Below are 18,726 nucleotides of genomic sequence, written 5' to 3' on the forward strand. Positions count from 1 at the left end.
GTCTGGTAATAATAATAGATAAAATTAAAAAGGAGAGAATGTTCCAACATGAGAAGCAGTCCACACAGCAGATTCATAGAATGAAAATCACTTTAAATAGCACTCTGATCTCAGAATCAGCCCTTCAGGCAATCTCATCTGGCTGAAAAGTCATGAGACCATTTCAGGCATGGAAAGCTAAGACATTGTGGCAAAAAAAATAAATAAATAAAAAAATAAAAAAATAAAATAAAATCCTACACGAAGGATCTCTGTGACTGAGACCCAGTGGAAAGAAGTGGCCATCAAAGAAGGAGGTACTTTTCTCTGAAGGGAAGAGAGAACTTCCACTTTGCTTATGGCCTTGACTAATTATGGATGGAGACTGTGGATTCAAAAGGCTCCCATGGTCTTAGCAGCTAATGTCCAGAGCCTTGGGTGATCACTGACATCATACAGAAGAGCATTAATTGTTAAATTAACAACAGGGTCACTGTGCACTTACTTCCCATGCAGGGCCTCTGTCCTCAATGAGTTATATTATGAGAATTAACTGTAATACTTATTTTCAAATAGATCTGTGTGTGTGTGTGCACAAGTTGTTGAAATCTTTACTTAATATAGAGTTGGTCTTCTGTGTATAAAGTTAATTGAAAATGAATCTTAATGGAGAATGGGACTGGGAATGAGAGAGGGGGAAGCAGGTGGGGTGGCAGTGAGGGTATGGTGGGAAGAATCACTACATTCCTCAAGTTGCACTTTTGAAATTTGTACTCCTTAAATAAAAGGTTTCTTTGGGGGAAGAAAAAAACAAAAGTACTTGATGAGGTACAATGTGACTTAAAAACCTACAGAGATAAAAATGAAGTAAAAGCTGTTTAAAATAAGAGAAAATCAAACCGATGATTAGTTTATAAATCTATGGTTTTCACTGCCTTCGAGTTTACAATCACAAATAAGAACATATAATTTAAAAAAACGATCCCATTCACAATATTTTCAGAAAGTATATATCATCTAGGAACAAATCACTTAAATGGGAGGATTTATATTAAGACAAGTCTCCTGGGGCCAGTGTTGTGGCACAGCGGGTAAAGCACCTGCCTCCAAGGCTAGCATCCCATATGGGCTCTGGTTTGAGTCCCAGCTCTCCACTTCTGATCCAGCACCCTGCTAATGGGCTGGGAAAAGCAGTGGAAAATGGCACAAGTGCTTGGGCCCTGCCGCACATATGGGGGACCCCGAAGAAGCCCCTGGTTCCTTGCTTTGGACTAGCCCAGCCCCAGCCATTTGTGGCAACCTCGGGAGTAAAGAAGAGAAGAGCTCTCTCTGTAACTGACTTTCAGATTAATAAATACATCTTTTTTTTTTTTTGAAAAAAAGAAAACTCTCCCCAGTACATGAAAGAAAATATCAATAAAGTGAGAGAGAAACTAAGCAACATGACTCACAATAAACATGGTGTCAATTCACTCATTATAAATTTGTAAACTTAACACAAATCAAACAAGTATCATACCACATGTTTTAGCTTGACTCAATAATGTATTCATAAGTTCAGGTGGAAAAAATAAACATGTGAAGAAAAATTTAGTTTAAAAAAAGCAAGAAGAGGACAGCTATGAGGATTCTTTAAATTTAAGTAGCAATAAAAGAATTTGATATCAGAGGCCAAAAGAGAGAAGTGGGTAGAGTCAAAATGAGAGAATGACTCCTCCCACAAAAACACAGATGGATGAATATGTAAAGAAGTACCTAAAATCAGCTTTGGAAGAAAGGATTATTAAATCTATGGTTATTATATTGGGTGGGTAATAATTTGAGGAAAAATTGGATCTTGACCTTATATCTTACGAAAAATAAATCCCATTGGACTTACATATAACTAACTGCTTAAAATGAACCTTAAAAAATAAGAATTTAAGTGAAAATCTATTGTATCTTTAAAAAGGTATGACATTGAAGCAGAATCTTAAGGAAAACACTAAAATATTATACTTCATAAAAATTAACTTAAAGACAGGAAAACACTATAAGGTTGAAAGATAAACTACAAATAGGGGAAAGAGTATGTTTAATGTATAAGGTCTTAAAATCCAATACGAATTTCACAAAAGAACATGAATCAAATAAATGAGAAAAAAATCACCAAATTTACCAAAATGTGTTCAATCTAATAATAAGGCAATGTAAACTTAAATATTTATTTTTTGCATTGTACAAAGGGACTTCAAAAAGTTCATGGAAAATGGAAGTTTATTTTGGTACAAAAATTTCTGAGATCAATGCATTCAAGGAGGCTTCAATATATTCATGGAAATGAATGTTGTGAAAATAGCATGCACAGATTTAAAAAAATTTTATTTGGAAATAAATTTATCCTTCAATTTAATTTTCAAACAAAATATCTGAAGTACTCTTGTATACTCATGAGGATTAAAAAAGAATGCTACCCAATGTTGGAGAAAGGATGGAGAAATAGGCATTCTTGATCGCCTTCAATGGAGTGTGAGCTGATCTTTCCAGCAATTTTGAAATATGTATCAACAGGGGCCAGCATTTTGGTATAGCCAGTAAAGCTGCCGCCTGGGACACCAGCATCCCATATGGGTACCAGTTCGAGCCCCAGCTGCTCCACTTCCCATCCAGCTCCCTGCTAATGCACCTGGGAAAGCAGTGGAGGATGGCCCAAGTGCTTGGGCTGCTGCACCCTGTGGGAAATCCAGAAGAAGCTCCTGACTTTTGGCTTCGTCCTGGCCCAGCCTGGCCATTACAGCCATTTGGGGAATCTCTCTCTCTCTCTCTCTCTCTCCTTCCCTCCCTCCCTCCCTCCCTCTTTCTGTCTGTAACTCTGTCTTTCAAATAATTTTTTTTTAGAAAAAGATATATCAATTGTCACAAAAAGCGTAAAAAAGATGCTTATTCAAGTGTTGTCTGTTAAAAAACAGACTGAAATGACCTAAATGCCCACCCAGAGGATTCCTTTGTAATTTATATACTTACATAATCTAAACTGTCATAACATTAATGATATTGATCTGCACATTCTACAAATAATTATTGAGCCTCTAATAGGTGACAGGTACTCAGGATAATAAGTACAGATAGTAACTACAACAAAAATCACTCTCTTAGTGAAGTATATACAAATCTGTATTAGATTGGAACAGAACTCCATGAAATATTAATATGTAAGAAAAAAAGTTAAAAATAAGAGAGTATATATTCTTAATATATATGAAATATGTTTATCCTTAAATAAATATGCATTTCCTTTTCTGGAAAAGAGTTGCACTTAAATGTAACATTTTATACGTATGTATATATAAAGTTCATGTAAAATTTTTTAATCACAATGTGATTATAGTTGGATGGCAGTTGGTGATATTTTTCCTACTTCTGTGAAATGTTTTTGCAATGTGAGGTTTTCCAATGAGCAGGTTGTAGTTCTACAATAAAAGAACACAGTTAAGCTCTTCCATTAAAAAACAAAATTCCCTGCCTTTTGGGAGCTTACTATCCAGAGAGTAAGATCATTGAAAAGTCTAGGGTCCAGTAAGTAGTGAAGAATGATGGTTAAAGCTGTAGCTTGTCACAACACTTGCATTCTAATGGAACTCTGTGAATATAGACCCACACAGCAAACACTGCACTAGCTTCAAAAGATCCTCTGACCTAGGAAGCCTTCCTATGGCTGTACTGTAGGCACATGCCTTAATTTTCACTGCTTTTGAAATCACAGAATGAAAAGAGAAATGAATTCTATAAATATCTTTTAATTCCATCCCTAGAATTACACTAATGATACATATTTTGAAATTTTCAAATATTGGTTTTGTTATGTGTCATCACATTCACTCTCACATAGTGTCACTTCAGTACAAACTCAAACTCATCTCCGCATTTCCTGTGGGTTCTCCTTCATTCACCACAACCTTTTGTTCCACAACCCAAGTAGCTGGTACACAGCAGGTACATAACACATGATTGCTAAAGGAACAAAGTTGTCTCTTACCTGGACAACTGAAATAGCCTCCTAAAAGTTTTCCTTTAACAATGGTTTAAAAATTTTTTAAAAAATTAATATACATTGATTCTAAGGATCACAGCAATTTTGTGATAATTACTTAAAACAAAATTCTCGTCAGTTCTCACATTAACATATCAATACAAATCTCAATACAATATCAATACAATCTCTCTCTCTCTCTCTCTCTCTCCTTCCCTCCCTCCCTCCCTCCCTCTTTCTGTCTGTAGTTCACAGATATAATTCTAAGAATATAGTGATACTTCCCTTCTTCCCTCTCTCCTTCCCTCTCTTTCCCACCCTTCCTCCCTTCCTTCATTTTTTATAACAAATTTCAATTTACATTATAATCAAAGGTTTAGTTCTCCCCTAAATAAAGAATTCAACAAGTAAAAGTTAGAAAGTATCATATTTCATTGAGAACATGCAAAGGCTATAAAAATTTAAAAAAAATAATACTTTCAAGGCAGAGAGATAGAGATCAATCTTTTATCTCCTGGTATCTTCAACCTGCAATAGCTAGGGCTGGGCCAGGCTGAAGCTTGGAGCGTGAAACTCAATCTAGGTCTCCTGCTTGGGTGGCAAGAACCCAACTATTTGGGCCATCATCTGCTGCCTCCCAGGGTGTGTATTAGCAAGAAGCCGTACTGAAGCAGAGTTGCCGAGACTGGAAAAAGGCACTCTGGTATCTGATGGGGGTATCTCAAACTGCAATTTAACCACTCTGCCTATCCAGAAATTACTTTTGTTGTTCCTTTTTAAAATCTTTTTGGTAAATGAAACAAAGTATTCTATGTAGTTACAAACATTTTAGAGTTGCCATTTGATAAAACAATCTCCAAAGCTACTCCTTAATTTATCATTTAGTGCAAGTTTTATATGATCAAATGAATGTTCTTACATTTTACCATTATAACATTCAGCAGAACATGACGCAGACCACTGGTAGATAGCTTTTTGCATGTCCATTTCTTTAGTCTTGAGTAATTTAATGCTTATTATTTTGTAGAGTAGGGGTGGCAGGAAAGTTCCTATTTCATTCAAGCCAGGGCCTCTGGCAATCTAAGGACCTGTGACTGAGCCTGTTGCCTGCCCAATGACTGTTCTTGCTTTTTCTCTTTAGTAACACAACACTGAGCAATGTGCCCAGCTGGAAAAGTCCGTTTCCCAGTTTCCCTTGCAGATGGAGGCTCATGCAAAATAAGCATTATTCTGCGTGTGGTACTTTCAGAAAAATCACCTCTCTCTCACACTGTCATTTTTTCCTGCTTCAAATGCTTGCATGATGACTGGCACCCCAGCCACCATGCTGTGACTTTATAGAAGTCACACACTTAAGATGGTGAAGCGGTACCCCTTCTGACTTTGTGTAACAGGCACAACTGAGCCTGACAGTGTACTGCTGTACTGGTTTTGCAGATGAAAAACTGTTTCATGAAGGCCACCATCATTTCAGTGTCTTTGTTTCTGCAATATCATAAACATTAAAATTCTATATTTCTGCTGGACAATTGCTGCTGCTGTTGCTTCTTTTTTTTTTTTTTTTTTTTTGACAGGCAGAGTGGACAGTGAGAGAGAGAGACAGAGAGAGAAAGGTCTTCCTTTGCCGCTGGTTCACCCTCCAATGGCCGCCGCTGCAGCCGGCGCACCGCGCTGATCCTGGCAGGAGCCAGGAGCCAGGTGCTTTTCCTGGTCTCCCATGGGGTGCAGGGCCCAAGCACCTGGGCCATCCTCCACTGCACTCCCTGGCCATAGCAGAGAGCTGGCCTGGAAGAGGGGCAACCGGGACAGAATCCGGCGCCCCAACCAGGACTAGAACCCGGTGTGCCGGCGCCGCAAGGTGGAGGATTAGCCTATTGAGCCACGGCGCCGGCTTGTTGCTTCTTTTAACCCACCTCTGTCTTGCCCTATACTCATGACAGCTAAATGCTACAGTGTGACATTTGTGGCTTCAATTCCTACTATTTTCTCTTGCACTGTTCCTTTAATCTTGCAGACTCTCTCCTGCCTTGGACCTTTGATTTGGCTGTGCCCTCTGCTGGGGACATCTTAGCCCCACATCCCCAGGTGGCTTAATCCCCTCACCTCTTTCATGTCAACTTGTCAATGAAGGCTGACCTAAACAACCAGCTCAGAATTACCATCCAACTACCAATCATACACATCTATTTTCTCTTTATTTTCCCCACAGCACTTACCACAATAACAAATTATAAAAGTGGTTTTATTTTTTCTGCTTGCTTTGTCTCCTGCATCACTAGAATGTAAGCAGGCTCCTCCTGTCCTGGTCACTAACACAGCCCAAGAACTAGGAACATAACTTGTAGGAGTTCAGTTAGAATTTCTCTCATTCTTCCTATTTTCATTGTGTCATTCTAACACAAATCCTAATCTTTTTATTGTAAGAATTACCAGTGGAGTTGTTCGAGGGTACCTCTCCCCCAGAAGCATGCAACATACTTCCAGACTTATCTAAGATGCATCTTTTGGGATGGCACTCCTTTAAATGATTTGGCTCCCAGCTGACCCTGTCAGATATTATACACTGGTGTCATTCTCAAATGAGAAATTAGATTACATGAACTCTGAGATGCTGCACCAATATTCCATTCTGCATCCAAATGACTCATCCTGGCATTAACAATGCTCTGTGATCTAACAGCACTCTATCTAAACTTAAATCTTATTCCTTCCACATTTCCCTCTGCTCTGGCTAATTTCATTAAGAACTCTGAAACAAGCCATGTTCACTGTCACCATTTTTTCATATTTTTACCCTCCACCTTCAACACTCTTCTGGCTGCTGAATCAATGAATTCTTCAGAATCTTGCTGCTCAAACTGGGATGCAGGGGCCAGCATCGTCTATCACCCATCACTACCTGCGAAATGGTCAGACGTGGAACAACTCCAGGCCTATCCCAGACATCCTGAATCAGAAACTCAGAATTTGCGCTTAACAAGAGATTGGTGTGTGCCTTAGAGTTTGAGAAGCAGTGCATAAGAAACTCAATCATACAGCACTCGCTCGTGCTCACAAATAAACGTGCACTGAATTCTTGATCTTTCGTAGGATGCATGCCCACCCATAAGCAAGCATGATGTTCAGTTAACAAAAAACACCCCCTCTTAGGCTATTTATTTCTTATTTCATCTAAGTCCTTTCTGCCCAATGTGCTTGTAAACAACTGACAGGCAGGATAGTCCCTGTGTTTGGCCAATCTGAAAGTAGGGAACAGAAGCCCATTCAAGTCACTTCAAGGGAAACAAACAAAACAGCTTATTTTAACACTACTTGGGAACTGGGAGCAGAGAACTCAAGAGGGAGGGCTCCAAGGTCTGGCCACGCTTCCCCATCGTCTGTGTACCCCTCCATTCCATTCTTTCCCGTCTGTTCAGTTTCTGTTTCCTTCTATCAGCAGCATTTGCATGAACTATTATTATCATCCATTCTCTTCTCTACCAGCCAATTCACTTCTTCCTCTTTCTGCTTCGATTTTCACTCTAAGTCTCTAACCTTAATACTCTCAGGAGAGATATGCCCAGCACAGAAAATCTTTGTAGCCAAACCACAAGATTACAAGTGTCTGAGTCACTTATGCACCAGCTGCCTCTGGGTGAGGAGCTTATGCAGTTTCAATCAGCTGAGGCCAAGGGGGCTGCAGCTCCAAACAAGGCCCTAGGCCGCAGAAGCTGTCAGAGGAGCATATTTCTAGAGAAAGAAAGGTGTGGGAGGACAGGCAATGAGGCACATGGCCATCTCACAGGGTTATTATTTTGTCTTTACCACAGTCTCAAATGTTGAGCACCTAATAAACTGAAATCAACCAATATGAGAGGGAAAAGTCATTTGCCAAGCAGCAATATGATCCTGGAAGCCCAGGGAATACAAAGATTAAATAAGAAGCAGTCTCTGTTTTCGCAGTGCTCTTTGTCCAAATGTATCACTTCACTAGGTGCTCGACCTTGGGCAAGCTACTAAACCATTCAGGGTCACAGCTACCTCAACTCTCAGATGGTACTCCACCTGAAGCAACATCCAGCAGTGTGGTAAGATTCTATAAGGTCATCTTTGCGGGAGTGCTTAAAAAAATGCAAACACCCAGCAAAAACAACATTGCAGCCTTTCAACTTTAAAATCTCATGTGCCACAGGTTTTGCGTTGCTTTTAGAATGTTTCTCTTGCTCCAGCTTCCAACAGTGTATGACCCACTAATCATTATTTAAAACACCAACTACAACCATTATATTTTCAATGACATCAACTTTTATCATTACATTTTCTTTACTCTGATGATTCAAAAGGTGATTAGCCGAATTCATTCATTTCACTCAGAAGTGTAAAAAAAGAAAACTTTCGTGTGTGCATTTTTAATATTACCCACTCAACTACAGATCTAAAACTGTAATATCCTTTATAAATATTTTGCAGAGATTACAAATGACAGTATTTCTCTGTAGGACACAGGTCAGTTTTGACTCAGTGTGACCTTTTCCCTAGAGTTGCATTTCCTATTCTCTAAATGTTAGATCAGAGAATTCTAGATATTAGCACACTGGACCCCAGTTCTCCATGGGGACCTTGAGGAAAGATAATAAAATGGTCTGTCTCAAAACCGAGAACCCCATTCACCTGGCTCCTGTATCCTTTTCCTAAAACCACTTTATCACCTGCTTCTCACTGAAAGGTGGGGGTGGGAAGAAGTGATGATGGTGAGGTGGACTAATTCTTAAACACCTGCTACTCCAACTTCTTGCAGAATTCAAGCACAGGTTTCAGGGAGAGAAAAGGGAAAACAAAACTGGAAATACATGTAGCCTTGACTTTGCCCAGAGCACAATCGAATCATATTTGCGGAGTTGTCTGCCTCGTGCCAGGTAGGCCAGGACGACGGGCACCACTAGCCCACGCCCTCGGGCACCCGGTGCTCGGTGCCTAGAAGCATAGCCGTTCAACAGCTGGTCCTGGGATCCAAAACACAAGCTTCCACCTGGCCAAAAAGTGCTCAGCTGCAACAAAGTGCAGGTTTCATGCTAAAGCCAAAACATAAAGGAAACCTCAACTGGGTGCGACTTCTCCGTAGGAGGTAGAACTGCAGAGACACCGTAACGCACGGTCCTCACCGAGTACCCCCACCCCAGCCAAAGCTCCCCACGCTCTGAGAAGCGCAGGACCCCGCAGCTGCGATAGGCAAGCTGGCTTCCCCCGGGGGGCTTCCATGGGGGGGGGGGCGGCGGGCTGGGATCTGATCACCAGGATGGGAAGCTGAGTGGAGACCCCGAGGTCTGCCCGTCAGTGGACAAGGGGGTGGACAGGGCGAGGGCGCTCGGTGATGGGCACCGAGCAGTCAGCAGGCTGCTGGTACAAGAAAGCTTTGGGGTTCCCGCCCACGACTCCAATTTGGGACCTCGGGAACCCCGAAAACGGGCAGCGAGTGCATCAGAGGCGGGTCTGCGGGGGACCGGGCACGCAGTCAGACTGCCTGGAGGAGGCGGTGGGACGGGCGTGCTCTCCGACACACACTCACACAGACACACGCAGCCGCACGCTCGACCTAGGCTGGCCCCGAATCGGCCCCGGGCGGCGGCGGCGGCCACTCACCCTCAGCGCGAGAGCGGATCTCCGACACCGTCCTTCGCATGGTGGGCATCGCCGCGGCGGCGGCCGCAGGTGGCTCCTTAGCCGCGACTCTGCACCTGTCGCGGCGCCACGCGCGGGCGTTCAGCCGCCACCGGGGCCCGGCCGCCTACCCAGGGCAGCGACCCTCGCGCGCAGCCCCTGCCCGCGGACGCGAGGGGGAGGAAGAGGCGGCGGAGGCGAGGGTGGCGGCTCCCGCAGAGCTGGGCGAGCTCGCTCCCTGCAGCCGCGGTGGGGGCGGCTCGGCGAGGGGCGGAGCTCGGGCGCTCGCGCCGGGGGCGGGGCTTCGGGGCGCGCGCTTACTCGCTCCCGCGGCCCCGGGGCGAGGAGTGCGGGAGAGGCCTCCTCGGCCCCGCCCCACTCTGGACCGTACCACTTCTGGGGAGGGGGGGAGATCTGCCACAGCCTCTTCAGCTGGTCGGCAGCCTCGCTCCGCCCCGCGGCTCCTGCCTCACCGGTTCTCTTCCCAAGTCCAGTCTGACTCTCCCAAGTCTTGACCTGCCGCCCTGGGCTGCGGCGTCCTCACGTTTCGTCTCCCGCTCCCCTCCGGCGTTTAATAGCAATGGAGCCGCCTGTCGTGTAGAAAGAAGTGTGGGAGGTGGGTGGCAGGCGAAGGGGAAAGGGTTTTGGGACCTCAAGGGTCTGGGTCCTGCCGCCGCAGAGAGCGGGACGGCGTGCTCGGCGCGCAGTTCTAGCTTCTGCGCACGCCCGGCCGGACTGGTGACCAGAGCCGCACTGGCCCCCTGCTTGTCCGCTAGCAACAGGCTGAGCGGCCGGGACCGTCCGGGAGCGGGCGCTCCACCTGCCCCTGGGGCCTGGGGCCGGCCTGTGAGCGGGACCAGTGCATCCTAGCAGTTCGTGTTTTGCGGGCTGGTAAAGCCCTGAAATGGCAGTAAGATCAGCTACTGGCCCAGCGGGTCAAAAAAAAAAATGCCTTTTTTGTTGTTTGGGGTTTTTGTTTTTAGACAAAGCTGCAGAAAGTTCCGCTCAGTATTATCTGAAATGGGCCTAGGGGTTCTTAGCGTAAAATCTAGAAATATATTGAACTTTAATATGCCCCAGGTCCTAGAGACCCTCCTTAGCTCATGGCATTTTATTTTGTGTACTGAGGTCTATGCTACTAAGTTATCAGAACAAGCACAGACAGCAGTTTTTGTTTATTGCTGATTTGCCCATCACGTGCAGATAAAAGGTTTTGTGTAGATTCTGATGGGCCCTTGAACTGGCGAGAGACGAATAAATTAGGAGCAATTCGCTGCCTCTCCCTCCGTGTGCGCATCCTCTGGCAAAGCCCTTACATGGAGGCCTTTTATTTGAGCTCCTTGCTTGTGCTGAGAGGTTTGACTAGAGAAGTGATTGTTCTCCACCCTCATGAAAAACAAACAAAAAAATGAAACAAAATCTGCTCACGGCAGGTTATCTCCATTTGTGGTGTTTCCTCTGCGCCCCGGAGGTAGCACTTGCTAATCAGAACCCTGCCCAGCCTCACTGCTCAGCCAGATCAGTGCATATTCATGAAGAGTTCACTCTCTTGGGCCCTGATTCAGAGGCTGAAGACAAAGCAGATGGAGTCCCAGTGTTCTTGGAACATCTCGGGTCGTGTCTGTCTCGGTGATGGTCGTGATTTTCGCGGATGGTCTTCTAAAAGTGAAAAATGGACACGGACTTTTCAGCTCTGTCATCACCGCTGTTTTGATTTCTGACAAGTGCCAGGATTTTCTTGTGTAGACTTCCTCTGGCTTGATGACCATGGGTCTGAAACAAATTAAAGGGCTAAGTTCAGCAAGGGGGAAAATCCATCTCCTTAAAGTGAGCAGAAACTGGAGTACAGTGCTTTCCTAATTAATGTATAAGCTATTATTTTATATAACACCAGAGCTGGCTTTTACTCAAAATCAGTGCATGACAGCATGACAGTATTTGATTGGTGAAGTTTCACCTTTGATTCCTGATGAGTCCTAGATTGGAGGTCAGTTTTCTACTTATGAAGAATAAAGGTGATCCTGAGTGCTTTTAGGAACCTGTCAACAAAATTGATAACACATGTGACTCATACAGGAAATGCCATTCATACAGAGATATGATGCAGTCTATAGCTTGCGGCTTGTCCTTTCCCACATTATATGATCACTTTTTCCATCATGGCAGGACTACCCCCAATGACTTCATTTCTGAGAAACCATTCATTCCTAATTGCTAGAAATCACGGGTTTTTATTGCCTCAGGAACTTTATTGCCCAGTAAGTACTGCGTTGATCTGCATCCGCTTAATTTCGAAGCTCTCAGATCTTTTCACCTTCCATTGTTTGAGAGGCTCAGTGTGCCAGTCCCTGGCCGGGAACTCTGGCTCCAGCAACATGACCTTGTCACAGAATCTGTAGTGTAATTCAGATGTCAGCAAGATTGTTTCAAAACCTTCAGGTCCTGTGCCTACTGATGGACTTAGAAGGAAGGGGGTTATTCGAGGACAGCTTCTCAAGGAAGAGGGTTATTCAAAGAGTTTTTGCAATGACTGGGTCTTATGATCCTCCATAAAATATACACAGAATGCACGGCATGTGTGAGGTGCTGAGCCGGAGTGCTGGGTGAGGAAGGTACTTCATGGAAGCCTAGCAGCAGTGCAACAAGATGGCGCCCACTTCATACCAAGTGGACAACAGCAGCAACTACAAACTGAGAGCCGGCAGCTCTTCCTAGAGCTGGATCCTGGAGTGGCAGTTAAGCCCATTGAAACGAGAGCTCTCTTTCCAGGTAAGGAGACCTACCACGGAGGAAATACTCAATAATGCTAAGGAATATTTAAGGTCCTTGGAGTACTCAATAATGTTAGTTAAGGAATATTTAAGGTACTTGGAGTGATGGAAGAACATATGTGTGTGTGTTTGGGGGAAAGGAAGAGATCTATTTGGTTACAGTAAAGATTCTCACAGGAATCCATGGGTGGACTCTAAAGGTGCCAGCTCTGGGAGGATCTCTGCATGCTAAAGTCCTCCCCCTCCATTTATTTCCTTTTTTTCTTATGAGGTGGCTAAATGAATGGTGTCAAAAGTCTCGATAGGCCCACTTTTAAGCACTTTTATATATCTTCCCTTGAATTTCCCCATAAAATTTTTTCAACTTTACCAATAAAATCATATAATGAATATTACATGGCAAATGTTTGCCACATTCTCTTAACTGTATCACGTAGGAATTAATGGAAAAGTGTGTTCTTGGCTTTCCTTTTGAATTAGGATAGCTTGTGTTGTTGAGTAATTTGGGAAAATAAAAGCATGTGTAAACACATGCACTCTGTTCTGTTGCTGTATAAGATGTAGACATCAATAGAACTTGATGGAGCCAAGGACCCAAGTTCAGACTTCACATAAGTCAGAGTGAGCATCAGATACCCAGAGTAAGATGCATGACAATTGCTGTGGTCTGTTTAAGGAAAAGAGTGCAGATTGGTGCCTTCTCACACAGGGCAACAAAATCCAAGGAGAATGCAGAAAAGGGAAAGGAGACAATACAAACTCGCAGCCAGACCAAATTTATTCAGAGAAAATAAACCTGCAGAGGTCAACTAACTGCCAGCATGTACATAGACCTAATACATGCCAGAGGCCCAGACCCCAGCAGGCTGGGCCTTTTTATATCCTAGATGGGCTAGGGATGGGATGGGGGGCAGTAGGCAGAGATGAGCTCCACCATACTGGTTCAAATTTGGCCCACTGGCTTCCAAACCTGGGGAAGAATGTAGGGGATGGGGTGGGAATAATACAGGGCGTGAGCTGGAACTGGTCTCCTGAAAGAAGGCACGGGTAACAAGAACCTGAAATGGCTGAGGCTTATGTCCTTGTTCCATCAGACCGAGTGGTTCCCCAACATTCTCGTGTTGGAAACTTAATCTCCAGTGCAACAGTGTTAGGAGTTGGGGCCTAATAAGAGGTCATCAGGTCACCTTATGAACAGATTAAGGTTGCAACTAGATTAATGACATTTTTTTTTTGTAGAGTTGGGCTTCTTATAAAAGCAAATTTAGACCCCTCTTTCCCTCTTACTATCTCCTGTCCTGTCTTTCCATGTGATATCCTCCATCATTAAGACTCAGCAAGAAGTCCCTCAGCAGACGCTGGAACCTTGACATTGGCCTCTAGATTATAAGAAATCAGTCTGTTCTTTGTACAGTACATAGTCTCAGGTATTGGGTTATGGCAGTGGAAAATGGACTAAGACTATAGTTGAAATTACAATGAAAGAAATAAAAAAAGGACCCAGAGGAAGTCACTGCTAGGGCCCAAGCAAATAAGAAATCCAGTTTTCATGCCAAGTCAACTAGGCGGGAGAATGAATAATCTTCCAACACATGATGCTAAAACTCCTACATATCCACATGCCAAAGAATGTAATTGGACCCCTACCTCACACTATCTATAAAAATTAATTCAAAGCAGTTCAAAGATGCAAATATAAAAGATAACTAAAACTTTTAGGAGAAAAATAGAAGTAAATCTTTGTGGATGTTAATGATGGTTCTTACATAAGACACAAAACACAAACAACAAAAAAATACAAAAACTGGACACCATCAAAATTAAAACCTTTTATACCTCAAAGGGCACTATCAAGAAAGTGAAAAAATAACTCAGAGTTGTAGAAAACTTGTAAATCATATATCTGATGAGTGATTTATAACTAGAGTAAAAGAAGAACTATCATGATTCAATGATAAAAAATTAAATAACAAAATATATAAATGGAAAAAGGGTCTGAGTAGTTATTTCTCCAAAGAAGATATGTGGGTGGCCCATCAGCAAATGATAAGATGCTCAGCATTACTGGCAACTAAAGGATGCAAATCAAAATGAAGTGATACCACTTCATACCCAGTAGCATAGTTATAGCTATATAAGTGTTAGAGAAGATCTGGAGAACTTAGAGCAGAGCTGATGGGAATGTAATGGTGCAACTGCTTTGGGAAGTACTCAAACAGTTAAACATAGAGTTATCTAAGAGAAATAAAAACAGATTTCCACATCGAAACTTGTACATAAATGTTCAGAACAGTGTAATAGCCAAAAATGTGAAACAACCCAAATATTCACCTACTGGATGATAAATAAAATGATCTATCCATATATTAGAATATTATTGTACAATAAAAAGAAATACTAACACAGGTACAACATAGATGACTTTAAAAGCATTATGATAATTCAGAGAGACCAGTCACCAAGAATCATGTATTATATAGTTCAAAATAGGCAAATCTGCAGAGACAAAAAATGGGTTAGTAATTACCAAGGACTGGGGGTGGGATGGGAACATTGGGGAATGCCAGCTGATAGGTGTGGGGGCAAAATTCTAATGTCAGTTTAGGTGTTGGAAATAGAACTCTGAATATGCTAAAGAATTGTAAGTTTTAATTGGGTGAATTGCATGTTCTATGAGTAATGATTAACAATTTTTTAAAAATAAGTCTCCAGAGAAGTCAGCCACAAAATTGTCAGGTCCCAAAAGTCAATAAAAAAAGTCAGAGGCTATTTCTATGTTTGTGAGATTGCATTTGATGATTACCTGATGTTGCCTGAGTTTGTTGTTTGATACCACTAGTGTTTATGGATTGATCTCCTTTAGGAGAAACATGTAGTCAAGCAGACAAGAAAGGTTTGCTCACTAGTTTATCAATGCAGTACAGCCAGAGGTGCTTTGGGAGCTCATGGCCTGAAGATAGAGGCCACCTGAGAACCCTATTTTTAACTGAGACTGAGGGATGGAAAATTGATTACACCCAAAATACAGAGGCTACATAGTGCTGGCCACTGTGAATTCTTTTGCTGAAGCACAAAAGAAATGGATAAATTAATTTAAACTTTAGATAATTACACCTTCAAATTTAAATTCGAACTTGAGGTATAACTTAAAATTCTATCAAATTGCAAAGATACCTGGTTATTATAAGAAGATGCTTATTATCTGTGGGATATAATTGGTGTTATATTAATTCAATGTGTAGTGTATGGTTATGATTTTTATACTGTAGGCTTGCACTTTCTTTTCTCCATTCTACTGTGTCTTAATTGATTTATTTTAGTCACCATCCTCATTTACATACATGTCCAATAAGCCAACAGATTTTTAAGCTCTATTACCAATATATATCTTCATCTATCCACTTTTCTTCATCTCCACCTCTACCACACTTGTGCAAGCCACCATCATTTCTCACTTGCAACAGCTTTCTGACTGGTCTCCCTGCCTTTCTGTCTTCCATTCATCTTATAGGAGTCATAGGTATTGGTATCAACTTAAAACACAAACTAGTTTATGCTATTTCTTTAAATTTTAAAAATTTATTTGAGGAGAGACAGAGGGATGGAGGGAGGGGAAAGAATGGAGTAGGGGAGAGAGACAGAGATTGACTTTCTCTCTGCTAGTTCATTCCCCACATGCTAGGGATCCAGGGACTCAACCTAGGTCTCCCATGTCAGTGGCGGGGACCCAATTAGTTCAACCATCACCTGCTGCCTCCTAGGGCCTACATATGCAGGAAACTGGAATCAGAGGAGTGGAGCCAGAACTTGAATCCAAGCACTCTGACATGTGATGCAGGCATCACATCCTGGTTTATGTTATTTTTAAAGACTTTTCAGGGGCTTCTCAATAGCACTTAGAATGAAATAATAATCCTTTCAGATCTGATTCTTGCCTGTCTTTAGGCTTATCTCTTTTTACCTCCTCATTTATCCACTTGGCGAGATTTTCCCCACCTCATCCCCCAGCTAACATCCCCCACTTTACCCAGTGACTGCCACCACCTCTTTGCCTTATTCTATTTGTCTCATAGGACAGATCACTATCTGAAGTTCTCTTAATTTGTTATGTTTGTGATAAATAGGTCTTGCTCTGCTTGTATTGCTTATTGCAGCTTTTCCAACTGTAAGAACAGTGCCTGTCATATGGTACAGGATCCATAAATATTGTTGGATGAATGAATGAATGCCCTGAAGAATGTGTGTGTTGTGAATGATCTAGGTGTCTCAGCTTGGGAAAGAGTAGAAGGATAGGTTGCATTCCACCTGAAGAGGTAATAAGTTATTTCCTCCATAAGGGTACATATTGGGGTATATTTGTCAAATATTTTCATGAAATAATTAGAGCATACTTGCATTGGAATAATTTATATCAGAAAAATCTTGTACTACAAATATTAATGTTAAAAGTAAGTGATCAAATTTTAAATACAAACCAATTTCAATCAAAAGGTTCAAATCTGTCACTGAAAAATCCAGTCACTTATTATTCCTCATAATGATAATTGTTTTTCTCTCATGCCCCTATTGTCTTTCTGTTTTCAAACACCTTATGAAGATTTTAATTCAGTTACAATGTCTTACAACATTATCTTCTCAATAGCATTTTTAACAGCAAAATAAAATACTTTTTTTTTTTCAATAATTGAAAACAGTTGGCTCCTACTTAAACAAAACTGGAGTTTTAAAATGTTGAGAGAATTCTTGACAGGCATTGAGAAAGATTAAGTACCTTCAATGTATTTAAAATAGAGTTCAATTTACACACAATCTTTCAGGAGAAATATCTGTTGAGTATTTTATTTAAAAGGTAAAAGTAGCCAGCACTGTGGCTCACTAGGCTAATCCTCTGCCTGTGGCACCGGTACTCCGGGTTCTAGTCCCAGTTGCCCCTCTTCCAGACCAGCTCTCTGCTGTGGCCTGGGAGTGCAGTGGAGGATGACCCAAGTGCTTGGGCCCTGCACCCGCATGGGAGACCAGGAGGAAGCTCCTGGCTTTGGATTGGCGCAGCGCGCTGGCCATAGCGGCCATTTCGGGGGGTGAACCAATGGAAGGAAGACCTTTCTCTCTGTTTCTCTCTCTCACTGTCTAACTCTGCCTGTCAAAATAAGTAAATAAAGTAAAAGCATAGTCTTTCATATCTAATGTTGGTATCTTAAATTCAATAGCATTATATCAAATTGATAAATGAGATTCTGATTAAAGTGTGATTTTATACTTTAATATTTTCCTCTGTAGCAGCACCAGGAAGCCAAAAATTAATAGTTAATTAGGTATTGGCATTGTGGTGTAGCACCTGCAGTGTTGGCATCCCATATGAGTGCTAGTTCAAGTCCTGGCTGCTCCACTTCCAATCCAGCTCTCTGCTATAGTCTGGGAAAGCAACAGAAGATGGCCCAAGTCCTTGGGCCCCTGCACCCGTGTCAGAGACCCGGAAGAAGCTCCTGGCTCCTGGCTTCGGATTGGGCTATTGCGGCCATCTGGGAAGTGAACCAGCAGATGGAAGACCTCTATCTTTCTGCCTCTGCTTCTTTGTAACTGCCTTTCAAATAAATAAATAAACCTTAAAGAAAAATAATTAGAAGTGATATTTGCTTTTTTAAAAAAAGATCACCCAATATTTCAGTAATGCTGGATTCTCTTTATTATTGTAAAATATTTCTTGAATTTATAATGATACAATTTACTGCTTCCATAGATTTTGACATTTTAAAAAGCAGCTTTCTTGAGGTGCAATTGATATAAAATAAATGTCATGTGTCTATAGAATTTGTTAATGTATACTTTTGAAACTGTCCTCACACTTTAAGGTAATACACATATCCATCTCCTCCAAAGTGCTCTTGCTTCATGATATCATACCTGTGAGCCCAGATGCATTTTCTATATTCATTTGTTTACTGAGTGCCTCCATGTTCTGGTGTTCTAGGTGTTGAGCTGAGTATCCGAGATTGAGCACTCAGCTGAAACACACAGAATCCAGAAGCTTACAGAGCTTAGCTTGCATCAGGAGAACAAGTGTGAGTCAAATAGTAATGTAAATAAGTGTAATATCACAACTCTATATCATACTCTGTGGGAAAAGTAGTATATACCTATGTATAGTGATTGCATCCTAGACTGTTTCTGGGCTTTCACACCTATTTCTGATACTCTTCAAAGTTGCTTATATGAGTATGGGCTGAAAGCATGCACTGAACACTTTGTTTCTACAGCATGTTTTGGTTTTTATATTAAAAATAGGGTGATACATGGAAAGGATAGCTAGCAATGAAGATAAATAAATTATAT

General features: G+C 41.9%; 1 protein-coding gene and 1 long non-coding RNA gene across 11 annotated transcripts in view; one reads left to right on the forward strand and one right to left on the reverse strand.

Annotated features, from left to right (window-relative positions):
- ATP8A1 (ATPase phospholipid transporting 8A1) overlaps positions 1–9,900 on the reverse strand; it is a 260,638-nt gene extending 250,738 nt beyond the window's left edge. For 6 of the 9 annotated variants that reach the window (XM_089327162.1, XM_089327161.1, XM_089327159.1 and 3 more), the window contains exon 1: positions 9,608–9,876. Coding sequence is in view for 6 of the 9 variants with exons in the window: in XM_089327159.1 (XP_089183285.1) it covers positions 9,608–9,656 (49 nt within the window). In the remaining 3 variants the exon portion in view is untranslated. Of the gene's footprint in view, positions 1–9,607 lie in introns of all 9 variants that reach the window. The other 3 variants (XM_089327160.1, XM_070068174.2, XM_089327164.1) reach the window with 2 other exon arrangements.
- A 179-nt stretch (positions 9,901–10,079) lies between these two features.
- LOC149127733 (uncharacterized) lies at positions 10,080–18,010 on the forward strand. Of its 2 annotated transcripts, none has more exons than XR_016229880.1 (3): positions 10,080–10,241; positions 12,190–12,394; positions 17,674–18,010. It is a non-coding gene; the product is annotated as an uncharacterized LOC149127733 (long non-coding RNA). The 2 variants fall into 2 exon arrangements; XR_016229879.1 differs by having other exon boundaries at positions 10,109–10,241; positions 17,795–18,010.
- The last annotated feature ends 716 nt before the right edge of the window (positions 18,011–18,726 follow it).

Source organism: Oryctolagus cuniculus, chromosome 2 (genome assembly GCF_051225735.1).
Source record: "Oryctolagus cuniculus isolate XC-2025 breed Fujian yellow rabbit chromosome 2, ASM5122573v1, whole genome shotgun sequence".
Classification (NCBI taxonomy): domain Eukaryota; kingdom Metazoa; phylum Chordata; class Mammalia; order Lagomorpha; family Leporidae; genus Oryctolagus; species Oryctolagus cuniculus.